Source organism: Mobula hypostoma, chromosome 12 (genome assembly GCF_963921235.1).
Source record: "Mobula hypostoma chromosome 12, sMobHyp1.1, whole genome shotgun sequence".
NCBI lineage: Eukaryota > Metazoa > Chordata > Chondrichthyes > Myliobatiformes > Myliobatidae > Mobula > Mobula hypostoma.
In genome coordinates, this window is record NC_086108.1 from 74,629,446 (window position 1) to 74,651,312 (window position 21,867).

The following is a 21,867-nucleotide window of genomic DNA, read 5'->3' on the forward strand; positions in this document are numbered from 1 at the left end:
CTTGTGTAGAATGGGCTACATCATCCATGACCTGTGTAGTTTTTATTGAGGGCTGTCCACCCTCTTCAACAGAAGCGGAGCCATGGGCTCACAATATAGACTAAGTAATGAGATACTTGTTTTCTGCATTGGACATGCTGTTGCTAGCATCTGGGTGATGGATTTATGTCGAGAGCACACGCATGAGCTGCTGTTTCCCATAATGGCCAGCAAGATTCCTGATGAAGGGTCTCGGCCCGAAACATTGATTGTACCTCTTCTTAGAGATGCTGCCTGGCCTGCTGAGTTCACCAGCAACTTTTATGTGTGTTGCAAGATTTTAAATGTGTTTTTGATGGTTTTGACAAGCCCTTTGTAATGGGATTATGGTGTTGCCCATTCACAGTGGATATTAAAGTCACCGTGAATGGCAGATGAGGCTACAATATGTGGTCCAGCACCCGTAACAATTTATCTGCATTTTATTTGACCATTCTGTGGTGGCTGCAGGGCCAGAGATAGATTTTAGTTCAGAGCTTACAGCAGGTGTTCCAAGCCATTTTTTTGTAATGAAATCTGGACTGAAGAAATTGTGAATGGCAATAATGCCCAGCCCACACATTATTGCCATTCACTACTATACTACAGTGTTAGTTAATATAATTCCTATACTCTAATCACACAGTGACACAATTCTTGTGAATTAGGATATGGTGTTTCAGCCTATCTGAAAACCTTCAGAAATGGAAAACAGGGGAAGGTCTGAGTATGGTTTTGCGTAAGTTCCCAGACCAAATAATTAAAGTGATTCTGCTCTGTTCAAAGATGAATAGATAAAATGTCTGAGAATGTGGAAGACACATTGTGCAAAATATTTAGAACAAAAGAATTTGCTTGGCATCTGGATGAGTCAACTTTGCCAAGCAATGAATCTTTGCTTCTTGGGTATGTTCTCTTCATAAAAGATGAAAGCATAGTTTAAGAGTTGTTATTTGAAAGGGGACAAGAGACAGATATGAAGTGGAGTCAATATTTTGGGTTGTTGAGCAATTTCTCAGAGAAGGACATTCTGCTCACCAATATTTTTGCTTGTCAACAGGCGAGAGGCCATCCATGACAGGACACCACTGTGGGTGGGAGTTACTGCTTGAAAAAAACAGTACTATTCACTGTGTAATTCACAGACAACATCTTGCTGCAAAAATGCCCAAGTGATCGGCTGCACAAAGCATTAAATACTGTTATCACAGTAGTAAATAAAATCAAGTCCCATGCTCTTAATTCTTGACTCTTTCAAGAGATTTGTATTGAAAATGATGAACAGTTTGCACGCTGGCTGTTGCACGCACAAGTCAAATGGCTGTCAAAAAACTGCCTGAGATGCTTTCACACACTTTTTGAAACGTATAAAACGTATAAAATTCCTTGAAGACTCGAATATTTCATTCAGTAATCAACTCAGGAATATTAGGCATGACATTGCCTGTTTGTCAGGATTCGCAAAATTTAATAAAACCGGTCTTCAGTTGTAAGGAAATATTGTGACTCTTACCAAAGTTGAATCAGCCGTTACCACATTTCTGTCCAAGTTAATCCGACTTAAGTGCACCATTGAGCACTGCAACCTTTTCCAGTCCCCAAGTCCCTCTGAATTGGAAGTAAAAGAAACAATACCAGGTGATGATTTTCAAGTATATTGTGCCTACCTGGGTGAGCTGCATAAGGACATGTCGGAGAGATTGCAGGATCATTGTTTCAAGATTCAGAGGGTGGTGAATCTGTGGAATTCTCTGCCCAGGGAAGCAGTTGAGGTTTCTTCACTAAATATATTTAAGATAGAGTTAGATAGATCTTTACATAGTAGGGGAATTAAGGGTTATGGGGAAAAGGCAGGTAGATGGAGCTGAGTTTACGGACATTTCAGCCATGATCTTATTGAATAAAGGGGCAGGCTTGATGGGCCGGATGGCCTACTCCTGCTCCTATTTCTTATGTTCTTATGTTCTCGTGATCCAAATTCCAGACTGGGTAATAAATCCATTCCTAAACACGTGTACTGAAGAATTAACAGGAAGGATAGAGGAAAAACTGATCTTGCTATAAAATGACTTTGAGCAGAAGCTGAGGTACAAAAAAATCATATCAAGACTTCTGGTTGCAGAAGAAAATCTTTGCACGCTATTCTGCACTGTGGAAAAAGGTCAAGATGTTCTTTATTGCCTGTCCAATATAATTTTTAGTGGAGTGCGGTTTCAGTGCAGTTGCCCAACTTCTTACAAAACAATGAAACAGACTGTAAATTGCTGAACATGAGGATCTGAGACTCTATCTCAGTGACATTCAGGCTGATGTTGAGAAGCTGATATCACTGCGCCAAGCCATCCATCTCATTGAAAGGTGAAAAAGCAGTGAATGGTTGGACTACTAATGTACGCTCTAAAACTGTGGATTAAAATTGTTTCCGCTGTAATTAAATAATACTGATTTGAAAAAGTTTTGTGATTATTTGTCACTGCTTTGAATTTGCTGTTCCCAATTTCTTTTATTGTGCATTGTAAATCAAAATTCTTTATAGTTTTTAACTAATGGCCAGAAAGGGAGAGAGAGGTGCTGGCATTGTGGTCTGGAAGCCAAGGGGGCAGAAAACCAAAATGGTTTGGAAACCACTGGTTTAGAAGGATATGGGCCAAGTGCAGACAACTGGGATTGACTCAGGTAGGTATTTGTGTTAGTATCGATGAATTGGGCCGAAGGGCCTATTTCCTTGTTGTTTTAGCTCTATGATTCTCAATTTTATTCAGCTTGGTCTGCTTATGGCATGTCTGGAAAAAACATTTCAGTAAGTTCAAACTGCTTATGAGCATTCTATTTGCTTTCCTGATCATTAATGTTTGCATGAGCAGAGCAAGGTAATCAGTACTGATGAATTTCCTGCATTCAGGGTGAAGCAAGCCTGTTTATGGTGCGGATGCACAGGTTGAAAAGGGCGGATGCAAGCACTGACAACAGTCAGGGTAGTAATTGATTGTTGTTGTCTTGTTGCCTTTTGCTAATTTGGCAGTATAAATTTATCCATCTTGTAACCAGAGCCGAAGTTGTTAATCAAGCACATTATTAATTAGCTAAGTGGCAAAAAAAGCTTAGAATTGTTTGTTTTTAGCAGAACCAAACAATGGGTAATTTTTTTTATCATGAAGTCTGCAATTTGAATCAAAAACAGGAATAGGCTTTCATCAGGTTCATTACACAAGCCATTTATTTAGGCTTTGTTTTCATGCCCTTTAGGTTTTTTTCTCTCTGATATATATCTTTTTATTATTATTATTGTACTGTTAATGGAAGCAATAACCCACAGACTACTTCAGCAGGATCTATCAAAATCATTAAGAACCTCACAAGATTATTTGTTAACCCTTTGAATACCACAATTGGAAATCATCCTTTCTCATTCAATTCTAACAAACTAGAAAGGTTACATAACTTCCTATAATTAGCTGTTCAAAAGCACCCAAACTTATTCTCTTGACTAAGCTCTTACATAGATTTATGATTGTCCCTATAAACTTGAGTCAAAATCAATAGTCTATCTGCATTTCTGGACCATTTCTATTTCCCTATAATTTTAGGGTCATGCATATCTGTCTTGCCCTTCCCACTTTCTCATTTGATTTAATTTACAAACACTTAAAAGAATTTTTAATCTTGGTTTTAAAATTACTATTATTTACATATTATTTGTGTCTTGCTGCATCGGCCATACACTCCCCATACTTCTGTCTATGTTATTTTGACATTTTTCACAGCTTTCTGCACAGTTTTTTAGCCAACTTGTGAAATATCACTAACAATTCTGGCATTATTGAGCAGTATAGCACGAATACAGGCCCTTCAGCCCAATGAGTCCATGCTGACCATGGCACCCACCTAGCTAGTCCCACTTTCCTACATTTGGCCCTTATCCCTTCTAGTCCCACCTCTCCATGTGCCTATCCGAGTGCTTTTAAATGATATTACTTTTCCTGCCTCAATTACTTCTTCTGGCAGCTCGTTCAATATACTCTCCACTCGCTAGAGAAATTTGCTCCTTTTATATCTTTCCCCTCTCATCCTAAATCTATGCTCCATTGATTTGGACTCCCCATCCCAGGGAAAAGACTCATAATTTTAACTATTTCTATAAGGTTGTCCCTCATTCTCCTATGTTACAAGAAATAGAGACCTGGCATTGCCAATCTTTCACCATAACTCAGGCCCTCTAGTCTTGACAACATCCCTTCTGCACTCTTTTCGGTTTAACCACATCTTTTCTATAACAGGGTATCCAAAACTGTACACAGTGCTCCAAGTGTGGCCTCACCAGTGACTTATAAAACTGCAACATAATGTCCCAGCTCCTATACTCAGTGCCTGTGTGCTAAATGCCTTTTTCACCATTCCTCTACCCGTGATTCTGCTTTCAACTATTTCGGCGCTTGTAACCCTTGGTCCCTCTGTTCCATTACACTCCTTAATGGCCAACCATTCGTAGTGTCAGTCCTATGCTAGTCTGATTTAACAAATACAACACCTCACACTTCCTTGTATTGAAATCCATTTGCACTTCTCAACCTCCTCCCCTAACTAAACAAGATACCCTGTGATCTACAATGGCTTTTTTTTCGCAATCAGTAATCTTATGTCATCTGTAAACTACTGATCATGCCTTATGCATTCATATCAAAATCACTTATATAAATAATAGCAAACAGGGTTCTCAATTCTGACTCCTGCGGTACACAACTAGCCTCCATTCCGAGAAACAACCTTCAACCACCACCTTCTGCTTTCTACCTCTGAGCCAATTTTGAATCCACCTAGTTATCTCTGCCTGGATTCCAATGAGACCTAACCTTTCAGACCAACCTATCATACAGGACCTTGTTGAAGGCCTGGCTGAAGTTCAGACAGATATCATCCATCGTCATATCCTTAGCTATGTGTTTGGTTACCTCTTCAAAAATCTCCAAAAGGTTTGTCATGTATGACTTCCCGCACACAAACCCATTCTGTAAAAAAAAAGTGGAATAAGGTGCAAGGAGTTGAATAAACTAGCAAAAAGTTCAAATGGTGAATAATAAGGTCAATTTTTATGACTACTTAGACATTTGGTTACTGTAGACTACCCGCATACTTGAATTTGTATTCCTAAAATTCTGATGTTTGGTTGTCAGGTTGACTTTAGCAGTTCCATGACTGTAAGCCATTCCCCACAAAGAAACAATAAAATTGTATTGCTCAAGTAAAAAGCAAATAATATATTTTGAGAGTTAGCTTTGGAATTTGAGGGAAGTCTAAGGACCATTAAGCAAGCTAGGAGAGAGTAAGACAAGCCTCCATATCTTCATCATAATAGTCAGAGGCTTTTTCCCAGGGCTGAAATGGCTAACACAAGAGCACACAGTTTTACGGTGCTTGGAAGATGTCAGGGATAAGTTTTTTTAAACACAGAGAGTGGTAAGTGCGTGGAATAGGCTGTCAGCGACGGTGGTGGAGGCATATATGATAGGGTCTTTTAAGGGACTCCTGGATAAGTACATGGAGCTTAGGAAAATAGAGGGCTACGGGTAACCCTAAGTCATTTCTAAAGTAAGTACATGTTCAGCACAGTATTGTGGGCTGAAGGGCCTGTATTGTGCTGTAGGTTTTCTATGTTTCTATCACTGTCAGTGTATAGAAAATTTATAATCTTAGTGTGATTACCTCTAGAATTTCACTCCAATTTGTAGAGCTTTTAATCATTTGTAGATAATCAGACATAGGAACCTCTGTTAATATTTACCAAGATGGTAGCTCTGGCTCAGTTGCTTGTACCCATGTCTCTGAATCAGAAGAGTGTGTGTTCATTACTGAGGGAGAGGCTGTCTTCTGAATGAAAATATAAACTTGCTCTGTTGAATGTGAGACATTTCATGATGTTATCTTGAAACGAGAGGAGATTTTTTTGTAGAATTCTAATGAATATTTATCTTGCAGTGAACATCATAAAGACTGATTAAATGGCTGTAATCATATTGCTGTTTGTGAAGGTTTGCTGTGCTCATATTACATGCTTCATTACTTATATTACACTTTAAAACTATTTAATTAACCTGAAAACAGTCTGAAATGTCATCTGGTTGTGAAAGTTAGTGCATAAATAGGTTTCTTTATTTTGAGTGATAAGATGCAATTTAATTATGTTCACAAAAGTATGCCCAAATCACAAAACCTATAAAAACTAAAATTAATTTCTATTAATTAAAAAACATGATTTGGTGAAACAGTGGCAACTCCTGGTTAGAATTATGTTGGTTAGTAATACTGTACATGAACAGAAAATACATAACAGGAATTTTTATCAGAAGTATCATACTTTCTTGAGAAGAGCCTTCCTGACTTTTAGAACAGTACTGCTGTATAGGATGATAACTACAAGTTTCGGTTTTCAGCATTTCATTATCCTATTGAAGATCTTGTCATGACACGTCTACAGCATGGCCTAACTTGTTCAGTTGCTAATTTAAGTTATTCCTATCCCTCTGTATTTGGCCTATTTCCCTCTAATCCTTTCCTAACCATGTAACTGTTTAAATGCCTTTAAAACATTGTATTTGTACTGGCCTCTACCACATCCTCTGGTACCTCATTCCACATATCCACCCCACTGTGTAAACAAAGTTGCCTCTCACCCTGTCCTGAGAAAGGGACTGTGGCCATTCACCCTATCAATGCTTTTCATGATTTTATATATATAGTCTAGCCAGTCCATCCTTTTAACTCAGTCCATCAGCCCGAGTAATATTCTTATGAATCTTTCCTGTACCCTTTCCAGCTTAATGACTTCATATAGCTTGGAAATCAGAACCACACACAATATTCCATCTGTGGTTTCACCATTGTGTTGCATCCGATTAGCTACCTCAACCTGGATCCCATGTGATCCAAACTTCTGGACAAGCCTACCATGCTGGGCCCTTTCAAAGGCCTTGCTAAACTCCATGCAGACAATGGTCACCCTGCTGCCCTTGTTGATTCTCTTGGTCACCTCTTCAGAAATGTTTAATCAAAACAGACATTATTACTCACAAACAAAGTCACACTTATGATCCCTAATCAGTCCTGCCTTATGCCGGGTATAAATTTGTAAATTTCTGCTGCTGATGAGTTTGTATTCTGTTTCTTTACTGTAAGGTCAAAAATAATGTGATTTAACAGGAGTGAAATCTAGTTTTGCTTTTGTGGTTTAATATTACAGCTTAAAAAAACAATGTGATAGTTACAAATCCAACCTGAACACATCTCTTTGTTAGTTGGAAACATGATCAGCAGATTAGTAATATTTACATTTATTTTCCAGCTGCAATTATAAATGCTGCAGGCATTTCTCCTAATCAAAGAGGGTTTAACTGCAATAAGCAAAGTGTGGTTTTCAGTCTCCTCCTCTTAGTAGTGGGAACATTACTGCCAATTCCTTGTGTAAGTTTATATATTTGCTGGTGCATTTCCAAGCCAAGACAAAGTAAAATGCGGCATTTCCTGACAGTATTTCTTTTCCTGATGAGGTCTCTGATTCTTGGCAGTTAATTTTTCCACGTGGACTGTGCTTTGCACATTTTAGAGAACATCTTAGAAGTTCTTTCAATTGAGCAGTAAGATGATGTGGAAGCCTAAAGTTGCAAGCCATTATGCTGTCATTAATAGATACTCTTCTAGTTCTACAAATACTCCTGAGAAATCAAAAACATATTTAAAATTTTCCAGCAAATGATCTGTCTGAAATTAATAAAAAGGGAGCTCTGATTTCAGTGTAAAGCTGGCTATTGCACTGGCAGAATGTTTTTAAAAGCTTTGGGCACTGGCTATGACTTTTGGATTCATCTGGGACCAAAGTGCTTTGTTTACTGTCTTAGTGTGAGTGAAAGGGACAGCAGGGATGATGAGAGGCTTATCATTCTTTTTATCTGGGTTGAACTTGGGTCTCAGAGATGAAAAGGTAGTGTTCTTTCCTGCCATGTGTATGATATTAAGCAGAGCTTTACAAAAGCAAATGGAGCCATAGGGAAATGCAGCAAAGTGGCTTATAAAAAAGCAGGAGGTGGGGAAAAATGTAAGAAATGAACAGTAATGAAAAAAAATCCAATAGAACAACTCGTGCTGATACACTTCACAGCTTTGTGGGCATACAATACAAATTCTATAATATTAGGCATGGAATTATTTGGATAGTTATTACTGTTAGCCAGGTTACTTCAACCCCAACAAAGCTAGTCGTATTAATTTATAAACAGAATTTTTTTTCTCCATAAAATGACTAAGAGATCCATATTGTTTTAAAAGTACAAATTTAAAATACTTAAAAGAGAAAATCTTAAGATAATCTGGCTTTCCCAACCTCCATCTGAACTATTTTTGAAAGTAATTGCGATAAATTCCACCACCTGAATTTCAGTTTTGTTCATGCATGGTTTATAAGTACATCTTTGCATTGTATGACATGGAGGGATGGAGGGGCGGTGTGAATGGAGCACAGAATATTTATTCTATTTCTCTCCTAATGCCACATTTTACCATGTTGAAACAGTTATGCCCTTGAGGTGTTTATTTTCTATGTTACTTACCCTTGCTTTATCTGTATCTGTTGTTGTCCTTTCCATTAGCTGGCCTTCCTTTCCTGGTTATCGAAACTAGCACCATCAAACCATATAAGCGTGGATTTTACTGCAATGACGAAAGCATCAAGTATCCCTATAAGAATGGAGAAACAATCAGTGATGCTGTGCTTTGTGCTGCTGGTATTCTAATCACCATCCTCTCTGTAAGTTTCTCATCACTTTGATCAAATCAATTGTGCCTTTGTCTGCCTTTTCCAGAATTCCTTAGCAAACATTATTTCTTTAATTAGAACATAGCAATACTAATCAACATTAAAATCAGGGATAAACAAAGCAAATGATCAGCAATAAGCAAAATGTTAAATGTTGCGAACTAAACTTTTGGTAACTAGAAAAATACAGATCTGATACTCTGCATTCTTAAAAGGGTAATAATCGTGTATTGGCTGCAAACTGAAACATAATCCAGCATTTTGATGCTTTTAAAATCAAATTTGGGGGAACCAGCTCAAAAGAGTGCCTGTAAGGCAGTAGTGATAGGGGACTCTATAGTTAGGGGCTCAGACAGGCGATTCTGTGGACACAGGAAAGAAACTCGGATGGTAGTTTGCCTCCCAGGTGCCAGGGTCGGGGATGTTTCAGATCGCGTCCACAATATCCTGCCGTGGGAGGGAGAGCAGCCAGAGGCTGTGGTACATATTGGTACCAACGACATGGGTAAGAAAAGGGAAGAGGTCCTGAAAACAGACTACAGGGAGTTAGGAAGGAAGTTGAGAAGCAGGACCGCAAAGGTAGCAATCTCGGGATTACTGCCTGTGACAGTGAGTATAGGAATAGAATGAGGTGGAGGATAAATGCGTAGCTGAGGGATTGGAGCAGGGGGCAGGGATTCAGATTTCTGGATCATTGGGACCTCTTTTGGGGCAGGTGTGACCTGTACAAAAAGGACGGGTTGCACTTGAATCCCAGGGGGACCAATATCCTGGCAGGGAGGTTTGCTAAGGCTACTGGGGAGAGTTTAAACTAGAATTGTTGAGGGTGGGAACTGAACTGAAGAGACTGAGGAAGAGGCTGTTGGCTCACAAATAGAGAAAGCTTGGAGACAGTGTGTGAGGGAGGACAGGCAGGTGATAGAGAGGGGAGGTGCTCAGACTGACGTTTTGAGATGTGTCTATTTTAACGCAAGGAGTATTGTGAACAAAGCGGATGAGCTTGGAGAGCGTAGATCAGTACTTGGAGCTATGATGTGGCTATTACAAGAACCTGGATGGCTCAGGGTCAGGAATGGTTACTTCAAGTGCTGGGTTTTAGATATTTCAGAAAGGACAGGGAGGGAGGCAAAAGAGGTGGGGGCGTGGCACTGTTGATCAGAGATAGTGTCACGGAGTCTCTGTTAGTGGAGGTTAGGAACAGGATAACTCAATAACTCTACTGGGCGTTTTTATAGGCCGCTCAATAGTAACAGGGATAGCTAGGAGCAGATAGAGAAACAGATCCTGGAAAGGTGTAATAATAACAGAGTTGTCATGGTGAGAGATTTTAATTTCCCAAATATCGATTGGCATCTCCCTAGAGCAAGGGGTTTAGATGGGGTTGAGTTTGTCAGGTGTGTTCAGGAAGGTTCCTCGACACGATATGTAGATAAGCCCACAAGAGGAAAGGCTGTACTTGATCTGGTATTGGGAAATGAACCTGGTCAGGTGTCAGATCTCTCAGTGGGAGAGCATTTTGGAGATAGTGATCACAATTCTATCTCCTTTACAATAGCATTGGAGAGAGATAGGAACAGACAAGTTAGAAAAGCATTTAACTGGAGTAAGGGGAATTATGAGGCTATCAAGCAGGAAATTGGAAGCTTAAATTGGGAACAGATGTTCTCAGGGAAAAGTACAGAAGAAATGTGGCAAATGTTCAGGGGATATTTGTGTGGAGTTCTGCATAGGTATGTTCCAATGAGACAGGGAAGTTATGGTAGGGTACAGGAACCGTGGTGTACAAAGGCTGTAGTAAATCTAGTTAAGAAGAAAAGAAAAGCTTACAAAAGGTTCAGAGAACTAGGTAATGTTAGAGATCTAGAAGATTATAAGGCAAATAGGAAGGAGTTTAGGAAGGAAATTAGGAGAGCCAGAGGGGCCATGAGAAGACCTTGGGGGGCAGGATTAAGGAAAACCCCATGGCATTCTACAAGTATGTGAAGAGCAAGAGGATAAGACGTGAAAGAATAGGACCTATCAAGTGTGAAAGTGTGTATGGAACTGGAGGAAATAGCAGAGGTACTTAATGCATACTTCAGTATTCACTATGGAAAAGGATCTTGGTTATTGTAGTGATGACTTGCAGTGGACTGAAAAGCTTGAGCATGTAGATATTAAGAAAGAGGACGTGCTGGAAGTTTTGGAAAGCATCAAGTTGGATAAGTCGCTGGGACCGGATGAGATGTACCCCAGGCTGCTGTGGGAGGCGAGGGAGGAGATTGCTGAGCCTCTGGCAATGATCTTTGCATCATCAATGGGGATGGGAGAGGTTCTGAAGGATTGGAGGGTTGTGGATGTTGTTCCCTTATTCAAGAAAGGAAGTAGAGATAACCCAGGAAATTATAGACCAGTGAGTCTTACCTCAGTGGTTGGTACGTTGATGGAGAAGATCCTGAGAGGCAGGATTTATGAATATTTGGAGAAGTATAATATGATTCAGAATAGCCAGCATAGCTTTGTCAAAGGCAGGTCGTGCCTTACGAGCCTGATTGAATTTTTTGAGGAAGTGACTAAACACATTGATGAAGGTAGAGCAGTAGATGTAGTGTATATGGATTTCAGCAAGGCATTTGATAAGTTACCCCATGCAAGGCTTATTGAGAAAGTAAGGAGGCATGGGATCCAAGGGGACATTGCTTTGTGGATCCAGAACTGGCTTGCCCACAGAAGGCAGAGAGTGGTTGTAGATGGGTCATATTCTGCATGGAGGTCTGTGACCAGTGGTATGCCTCAGGGATCTGTTCTGGGACCCTTACTCTTTGTGATTTTTATAAATGACCTGGGTGAGGAAGTGGAGGGATGGGTTAGTAAGTTTGCTAATGACACAAAGGTTGGGGGTGTTGTGGATAGTGTGGAGGGCTGTCAGAGGTTGCAGCAGGACATTGATAGGATGCAAAACTGAGCTGATAAGTGGCAGATGGAGTTCAACCCAGATAAGTGTGAAGTGGTTCATTTTGGTAGGTCAAATATGATGTCAGAATATAGTATTGATGGTAAGAGTCTTGGCAGTGCGGAGGATCAGAGGGATCTTGGGGTCTGAGTCCATAGGACGCTCAAAGCAGCTGTGGTTAAGAAGGCATATGGTGTATTGGCCTTCATCAATCGTGGAATTGAATTTAGGATCCGAGAGGTAATGTTGCAGCTATATAGGACCCTGGTCAGACCCCACTTGGAGTAGTGTGCTCAGTTCTGGTCACCTCACTACAGGAAGGATGTGGAAACCATCGAAAGGGTGCAGAGGAGATTTACAAGGATGTTGCCTGCATTGGGGAGCATGCCTTATGGAGACAGGTTGAGTGAACTTGGCCTTTTCTCCTTGGAGCGACAGAGGATGAGAGGTGACCTGATAGAGGTGTATAAGATGATGAGAGGCGTTGATCGTGTGGATAGTCAGAGGCTTTTTCCCAGGGCTGAAATGGCTGGAACAAGAAAGCACAGGTTTAAGGTGCTTGGGAGTAGGTACAGAGGAGATGTCAGGGGTAAGTTTTTTTACGCAGAGAGTGGTGAGTGCGTGGAATGGGTTGCCAGCAACAGTGGTGGAGGTGGATACGATAGGGTCTTTTAAGAGACTTTTGGATAGGTACACGGAGCTTAGAAAACTAGAGGGCTATGGGTAACCCTTGTAATTTCTAAGGTAGGGACATGTTCGGCACAACTTTGTGGGCCGAAGGGCTTGTATTGTGCTGTATGTTTCTATGTAGTGACACCTGTGGAATACTTGGGAATTTTTTTTACATCAATTATAACTTTTAGGCTCTTATCAGTGTGAGAGAAACCAGAAAGGGCATCTGCCCTTAAAATAAAGTAGCCTGTAAATAGCTGGGCAATTAAAGTGAAACCAATTGAGCACAAATTGCTGCAGGTACCCCAGAAATAAACCTTGACTGAAGTTATGTTTGTGTCATGAAGCCTAAACAGGTATTAGGTGTGCTTACAGGATTTGAAAATCCTCAAATATTTTAACCAAGTTTTGATTGAGGCAACTAGAAAAGTCCATTTTCATTATGTGCACTCTTCAACCAGCCTTCTGGAATATTAGAACAGGAAGCCTCATTCAGAAATTATGTAAGAGGAGGAGGTCATTACAGAAGTGCACAGCATGGAGCTGAACAAAATGAAAAGTGTAGCTGGGAGGAAATTCTGAACCCGAGAATGCTTAATAGAAATGCTTAAGTATTTAAGGAGGTAAAAGAGGGACAGTGTTTCTCCTTGAATCAGATACTGTGGTATCCTATCAAAACAAGCCAGCAAAGTATAGATCTGGTAAGAGAATGACCAGATAGCATGGTTGTTTGGTCTCTTTCTGAGAACTAGAGATAGGGTAGATAGTAAAAAGCTTTTTCCCGTGGTACAGGTGCCTATGACTAGAGGGCATAGGCTTACGGTGAGTAAAATACATTTGAGGAAGATTTTTTTTTACCCAGAGGGGTGGTTACCATTTGGGAAGCACCACTTGAGAAGGTGGTGGAGGCAGATACTTCCACAATGATTAAGAAGCATTAGACTAGCACTGGAATCACCAAGGCATGGCAGGCTACAGACCAAGTGTTAGTATAGATGGGTGTTTGATATTTGGTATGGACTGGGTGGGCCAAAAGGCCTATTTCTGTTCTGTAAATGGCTACTTTCCAAGGGTATAACCTATACAGTAAATGATTCTCACTAAGTGTGCACATAAAGCAAAAACTTCTGTGAAAGTTTGCTTTCTCCTTGGCCATACCACTTTTATCTTAATGAAGTATTCCCTTATTTCAGTTGTGAGAACTTAGAAATACTACTAGAATTATAAAGCACTACAATCATTCCATTCTGTTTTTACATTAAATAATCCTACTTCCATCTTGAAAAATAAGCTTTCTTTTTAACTTGAACATGCTTGCTGGGCATAACCTCATTTAAAATCTAACTGATTGGAAGTGACTAGCTCCAATGTTACTCAGGTTGAAGTCAATGCCAGAAGTATCTCTACTTCAGTGGTAATATTGCAAAAGTAGTTATTTCTGGTGAGCCCGCTACATTTTTTGTATCTATGGCAACATCACAGCTATGTTGATTGGCTGTACTTGTCAGGATTATGTAAGGTTGTGTATAGTACTCGTTCTCAGTTTACGATGTGTTGAAGAGGCTATCAGGATTCACAAATACTAGCTTAACCAGCTTTAAAGAGTTTAAAAGAGGAGAGAATGGTTACAGTAAAGAAAATGTAAAAAAAAAGGACAGTTTAATAAAATTGCACAAACTTTGGAAAGCCTGGGATAACCAAAAGGTCTTGACATGAGAAAGTTTAGTTACTTTTAAGCTTTGGTTGATAAAGAGTCTGGGTTGGATTGTGCAGATTCTGTAAAAGACTTAAGTGATTCTTTCAGTCCACAATGTTCCAGACGTGGTAGAATCATTGTGCCTCAGCCTCCAGGGTAGTTTCAATTTCTGTTTAGAATGCATGTCCAAGAGCAAGGCATGAGGGACTGAAATAGTTCCGAGGTAATTTCTTGCCCCAGCCCACCTATTTTAGCAGGGATGAATTATCCTTTTGTAGCATGCAACACAAGAAATATTTTGTTGCTTGAATTCTTTAACTTGCATTATGGGTCATATGCAATCTGCAATGTGGATAATGGACAAATGATGCTGCTGTTCAGGAATATTTCAAAATAAAGCCAGAAATTAAGTCTTCTGTATTCCATTCACCACAATCTCTGTCAAAAGATAGATCAAATGATAGACCTTACTGATTGTTCATTAGTCCTTCAACTTTGGATGTAAATTCAGAGTTAGTCCAGATTAATAGGATGAAAATCTGCACTGTAGACTTCAGCAAGATGCTTGATGAAGTTCCACTGGTAGGCTGCTATGGAAAGTAAGGTTGCTGAGATCCATGGAGCCAATTGGAAATACAATTGGTTTGATAATAGGAAGCAGAGGGTGATGGTGCAAAGTTATGTTTCAGACTGGAGGCCCATGACTAGTGGTGATTACTAGAGGCCAGTACAAGGCCTAATGCTATTTGTCATCTATATCAATGATTAGGATGAGAGTGTACAAGCATTGATAGTAAGCCTGCAGATAACACTAAATTAGGTAGTGTCATTGATTGTGAAGATGGTAACCAGGATTTACAGAGGGATCTTGATCAGCTGGGTGAGTGGGGTGAGAAAAGGCAAATGGAGTTTAATTCAGGTGAATGCAAGGTTTTGGGGAGGACAAATGAGGGTAGAACTTTCACAGTGAACACTGGGGCCCTGGGATGTGTTCTAGAATGGAGTGACCTAGGAGTACAACCACATAGATCACTGAATGTGGTGTCGCAAGTAGACAGTGTTGTGTACTTGATATTTCAGTTGTATTTGAGTCATATTGTAAATATATTGTTTGATTAAGCACTCTTATTAGTTTAAATAATTCATTACGGGTTATATGTAAAAATAAGCCAACTGATGCTACCACGTGATAAGTGCATGCCTCACTTAAAAGTAAAATCGAATGTACACAAGTTGTCTCCCCGCTCCATTGCTTTCCTTTCAGTTAGTTTTTGTGTTTTGGAAGTACAAAGCATAAAAGTAGTGACGTGGAAATTTTAAACAAACCCGAGATGTCTGCCTACCTGTTGAAGCGCAGCGAGGCGTTAGAGATTTAAAAAAAAGGAGACAGATGATAGAATTTTAAAAAAGGCAGAAAAAGGACAAATTCAAGGGTTCTTGAGCAGTGAATAACGGCTGATAATAATCAAGAAATTGAAAAAAAACGGAAATAGCTAGCTACATTTGAAAGGTAGACATGTTTGATTGTTTAAAGTATAACTGGCTCATGTATACTGAGCTAACTGAGAAGGATTTTGAAGCAAATGAGATGGCCAATGAGAAGTGAGTGTCAGTTTTTCTGAGTGCATTGGGGTTAAAGGCATGCAGTTTGCTTAAAAGTTTGACTACTCCAACCAAACCTGCTGAATTGAGCTTTGTTTAGATAGTGAAAGTAATACAGCTACATTTAGAACTGAAACCATTGTTGATTACAGAATGCTTTGTGTTTCATAAGTGGAATCAAAAGGAAGGGAAGTCCATTTCAAAGTGAACATGAACAAAATTGCAACGTCTAAACAGAAACCGGCCAGGCCAAACAAATTGTGTGTTGTGGCAGGGGCTCACATACTCCAGACCAATGCAGATTTAAAGGTGAAGCTTGCAGAACATGCAACAAAGTAGGATACATACAAAGAGCATGTTGGGCAGACAAAAATAAATGAAATGCACAGGGAAGAGAAATAGGATTAAAAATCAAGTTGCAGTTACAAAAAGAGCACTAATCTGCATGCTAATGATGAAAAATCTGATAATGATGAGAGTGACACAGGACCAAGTAGCTTTAAGATTTAAAATGTGAAAACTAACAATAGATAAGCAATATGGTTTATACCAGAAGTGAACAACAAATTAATTAAAATGGAATTGGCCACTAGTTCAGCTGTTTCAGTCATTCCACAAAATGAGTTTGAATGCATTTCAAGGATACTGAACTGAAGCCTGCAGCTATCCAACCAAGAACTTGTATTGGAAAAAAACATGATTCCTGTGGGAATTCGTAACAATGAAATACAACAAACAAGTCATATTGTGCTTGTATGTTGTAAAGATAGAAGGACCAGCATTGTGGAGCCGTGATTGGTGTGACAGCTACAACTTGATTGGAGATCCATCCAACATTTGCATGCCACATCCACTGTAATAAAGTCAACTGTAAGCAAATTGAGAAGCTTGCTAGATAATGCCATAGCGCTGTTCAAAAATGGCATTGGAAAACTCAAATGTATCAAGGGTAAAATAGCGTTAAGTGAAAATGCCACAGCCAAGTTTAATAAAACCCAACTATTTCCTTATACCATCAGTGATTTGATTAGATTAGATTAGATTATGAGGACACGCAGTCCTCTTTTATTGTCACTTAGTAATGCATGAATTAAGAAATGATACAATATTCCTCTGGTGTGATAAAGTAGTCAGTGATAGTCAGTGAGCTAGTTTGCACTGAGGCTGAAGGAATTCTTTCCAATGTTTGAATGGAGTGCATGGGCAATGCCACTGATCCAATTAGCCAAAAAGAATGGATCTGTCATGATCTGTGATGATTTTAAGGTCACCATCAACACAGTCCTGAAAGTAGGCCAATACCCTCTGCCTAGGATAGGGGATATCTTTGCAAACCTTTCTGGAGGAAAACACTTCAACAAAGTAGACTTTGCTGAGGCCTACTTGCCGATGGAGAAAGAAGAAGAGCCCAAAGTGTTAACATAAACACAATGGGTTTTATCTCTAAAATAGGCTTATCTTTGGAGTGGCATCTGCACCTGCACTCTGGCAGAAATCTATGGACCAGGTGCTGCAAGGCTGTCCTGGCGCTCGGTGTTACCTGCATGACATAATTATTACCAGAAAAGATAACGAGGAGCATCCTCCAAATTCTCAGGACAGTGTTAAAAAGATTAGATGATGATGGGCTCAGAGCATGATGCAACAAGTGTGAATTCTTTACCAAGCATCACTTCCTGTGGTCACACCATTAACCACAGGGATTACACAAGTGTGCTGAGAAAATTCAAGCAGTAGTGAATGCCCAAGGCCAAAGGATGTGTCACAGTTGTGGTCCTTTTTGGGATTTATCTATTATTATAACAGGTTCCTGCCAAATCTGTTTACTCAAACTCATTACCACAGATCAGGAAGAAATGGGAATGGATAAAGCAGTGTGAAGTAGTTTTCCAAAAGGCAAAGGAAATGATGACATCAGACACTGTACATTCTACATTTAAAATGCACTAGATAGATACATGGATAGGAAGGTTTGGAAGGATATGGATCACATGAAGGTAAATGGGGCTGGCTTAAATGGGAATCTTGGCCAGTATGGACTAGTTGGGCTAAAGGGTCTGTTTCTGTGCTGTATGACTCTAAGCATAAAATGATGAAAATACTCACCAAGACAGATAGCATTCATGCTAAGGGAACAGCAGAGATTTGACAGCTTTTTATCAGAAGCTTTTAGCAGCTTAGATGATTTAATTTCTCATTGCAAATACGCTGAGTATCCACCTACATCAAAGCTTCAAAAGGGGAAGTTCAATATTCCTACAATAACCTGCTAGTTTCCAAAATTGTTCCTTAAGGTTGTCATAGCCATTGGGTGGTGGTGGGGAAGGTGGGGTGTTTAGTGGGAATAAGCTCCCACTTACTCTTAAATGACATGCTTCTCAAATAGCCTCAGACAAACAAGTCTTGTTCCTAGCCTTAACATGTGACTTAGTTACTAAGCCTGGCGGATTGGTTTCTACTGACAGGAGAGGGGACAAAGGTGGGTTACTGGTGCTTTAACATCAGTCACTTCAGGCAGATGAGGCTCGTGAGTCGTGGTTGGAAGTTCACCTATGAGAAGGGAAAACTCAGACCTCAAACCTCTGCTGTCTTATGGTTATACCCACTCATGAAAGGGTTTGGGAGTAAACCCTGAGTATAAATCCAGAGCTGGAGTCCCTAAGGCAGTGTTACCTTGAGTTCAGTACTGACTGGCAACTCCTGCAATGCCGCAGGTACCAAACTGTATCCATCTCTGCTGTTCCTTTGGATTCGTCGGCTAGCTGGAGAGGGGGAGCTGCTGCAAGGGTAACAGCTTGTGCATTGACTGAACGTAGACAGCTAGGACGCAGCATCCATGGCCAACCCTGACCAACGGAGGGCCTCTCTCTTCCAGAAGTGAATCTCTAATTGAGAAATGATTGTTGATTAATGGGATGCATCTGCACAGAGAAAGAAACATTGAAAACCAAGAAAACTTCTCTCCCTAATTTACTTTCCCTTTGTATTTTATGTTTCTGTGAGAAGTTCATTAGAAATTGATTTGTGAGCTCTTAGCTAGATTTTTATTGGGTACGGATTAACAGCATGAGACTAACTATATATTGACACTTGTCAGTATACTGGCAATCTTGTTCAGAGAAGCCATTAAGATGCCTGGTATGAGAAACAGTGAACAGAGTATTGCATAATACAAAGGTACAAAAAGTTTAAAGGTTCATTTATTATCAAAGTATACAACTTGAAATCCTTCTTCTCCAGGTAGCCATGAAAGCAAGAAGGAAAAGGAAGGGTGCACGATCATCAATCCCCAAAATCTTCCATTCCACAAAAAACAAAGAAGAATGGAACCAGCACCTTAAACCCCCAATCCCTCCTCCTGCTCAAAAAAAAAATGAACAAAATGGAACAGGCACAAGTGCTCTTAGAAAACTGGCTCAATTATATCCATTTTGTAGCATTCCAGACTCAGGAGTTCTTGACATGTATTCCAAGTAGATAATTGTTTCAATCTGACCAATTGGCATCTTCAGTTAATGAGCACAATACTGACCAAATTCCATAAATTAGAATTTGTGAGTGAACCCAGCATTCGACATCACTGATCCTTTTTATTGGCACCTTAATATCCAATAAAATGCCAATAACATTTATAACTAAATGTATAGAACACCTTTGTTCAAATGTGGCTTCTTTGGTCAGAATATCACCAGTGAATCTGAAGCTGAGGATTCAATTCCAGAGATTTGAACAGGGAGGAATCTCTGCTATGTGGATACAAAATATCCATAGCATTGTTTGGAAGAAGAGCAGGGAAGTTATTGACAGTCTGCTAGTATTTAGCCCTTAATTTATTTTCTAATGACTACCTTGTTGTGGATCTGCTATTTTTGAGAGTTTTTGAATTGGCTGCCCTATCTCTTACACCAAGGCTGTGCATACACTTCAGAAGATTGTTCCTTGAGTGCAAGATATATGAGATCATAAAAACCATATTGTAATTCTTTTCTCTTTAACATTCCAGAGCAATTTACAAGAGTTATCAAATGAAATTATCATTGAGGCTCACTAGATATTACAGCAGAAGAACAAAATCTTAGCCAAAGAGTCTTTAAAACAATTGCCCTGATTTCCTGTGAGAGTTTTTATTAGAAGTTGTGTGTTCAACCTGGATTGCAGGAAAATCAAGCCTTGGCAGTTGAAGTCATAGTTCCAGTGGTGAAGCAATTAAAACTGGGATGTTCAAGAGCTCAGAATTGGAGGAGTACCAATGTCTACAGAAGGCTTTGTAGAAAGGAATGTTCAGGCAATTGCTGGATTTGCAAATGCAGGAGGCAGTTTTGACAGCAAGGCTTTCATTACTGGGGAGTTAATGTTTGTCAAGAAACACAGGGATGATTGGTGACTTGGATATGGTTAAGACAGAAACAGAGTTTCACTGACGATTTTAGGGTAGCTGGTAATGCACTGGTTTTGAGGTAACAGAGTTTCAACAACAGATTAGCTGAAGCAGGATGGAGATGGGCAGTGTTACAGAGAAGGAAATAGGAAATCAATGATATTTTGGATATATAGTTATATGCTTCTTTCAGAGTCAAAATGCCATTTGACTTGGCGGATTTGCCAAGATTGTGAACACTTATTGGTAAATGATAGTGCTTTTGGCCAGAAACAAAAGATACTGGCCTTAATCTTCAAGAATGCATGCTTCTTAGCCTACTGCTCAACTGCCTCAACACTTAAGACTGTGTGGCTAAGCACAGATCAAACACCATTTATAAATTTGCTGATGATACCACTGTTGTTGGTAAATCTCGGACGGTGACAAGGAAGCTTACAGAAGTGATATAGAACGGTTGATTGATTGCTGGTGCAACAATAACCTTGCAATCAACATCAGCAAAACCAAGGAATTGATTGTGGATTTCAGGAAGTGGAAGTTGGGAGAACATAACAGTCCTCATTAAGGGGTGGAAAGCGTGAGCAACTTCACGTTCCTGAGCAACAACATCGTGAAAGATACATCCTAGGCCCAGCACATTGTTGCAATCATGAAGAAGGCACACCAACGTCAAGATTTTATACAACCTTTGGAGTGTTAACTATGTTCATCTTGATCTTGTTCCATACATTTTAAATGGGAATCCTTCCTGTGTGGAAGTTGTTGTCTTGGATATGGAATGCATTCTTAGTTTTCAACCCTTTTGATAACCCACAGCTGGGTTTATCTCTGAGTATGTACCAGATCGTGAAGTGAATTTTGAGAGAACAGGCTGTTGAGAGTCAAGTTCACAGTATTATTTTTATTTGCAGAATTGGTTTTCTTTTTCACATTGGTATATGTCTGTCGTTGTCTGTTTATGTATAGCTTTTTAATAAAATTATATCATTTCTTTTTTTCCCCCATTAATGCCTGGAAGAAAATGAATCTCAAGGTAGTATATAGTAGCATTTGCACACATTGATAACTTTACTTTTATACCTTTGTGTAATGTTTTAGCTGACACGAACCCATTCTAGTATTAAAGTCGTGCGTGAAGGAGTTTCCATTGAAGTCACCCCCCCCAAACAAAAGCAAACAGGTTTTATCTTTATTGAATATCATAATTACTTCAAACCCTAAAAGTGAGCTATTTTTCTATTAATTCAGTTTGTCCTACAATGGTTTTAGCCAATACCAGAGGCACCACATTGCCAAGTTATTGCAGGCAATGCTGCTGTCTCAGATCCAGTGATCCAGGTTTGACTTTGACCCCAGGTGTTGTCTGTGTGTACATTCTTCCTGTGGTCATGTTTATATTGGTTTATTATAACTGTCACAAGTAGTGAAGTGCAGTGAAAAACTTTGTTTTGCAAGCTATCTATACAGATCACTTCATCATGTCAGTACAAGGGTAATAGAACGCAGAATACAGTTTTACAGTTCCTGAGCAAGCTCGAGGTTCAAAAGTTCAAAGTAAATTTATTATCAAATTACATGTATGTCATCATATATAACCCTGAGATTCCTTTTCTTGCGGGCATATTCAGTATTCCAAGTACCATAATAGAATCAGTGAAAGATCGCACCCAATAGGATGGACAAACAAACAATGTGCAAAAGACAAACTGTGCAAAAACAAAAGAAAAAGAAAAGTAATATAAATAAATAGGCAATAAATATCA

The 21,867-nt window shown here is 39.5% G+C and overlaps 1 protein-coding gene across 1 annotated transcript in view; it reads left to right on the forward strand.

Moving 5' to 3' along the window:
* Nucleotides 1-21,867, forward strand: part of plpp3 (phospholipid phosphatase 3) — a 141,429-nt gene that overhangs the window by 47,857 nt on the left and 71,705 nt on the right. The window contains exon 2 of the mRNA XM_063064419.1: nucleotides 8,655-8,812. Within this exon, the coding sequence (XP_062920489.1) occupies nucleotides 8,655-8,812 (158 nt within the window). The remainder of the gene's footprint in view (nucleotides 1-8,654; nucleotides 8,813-21,867) is intronic.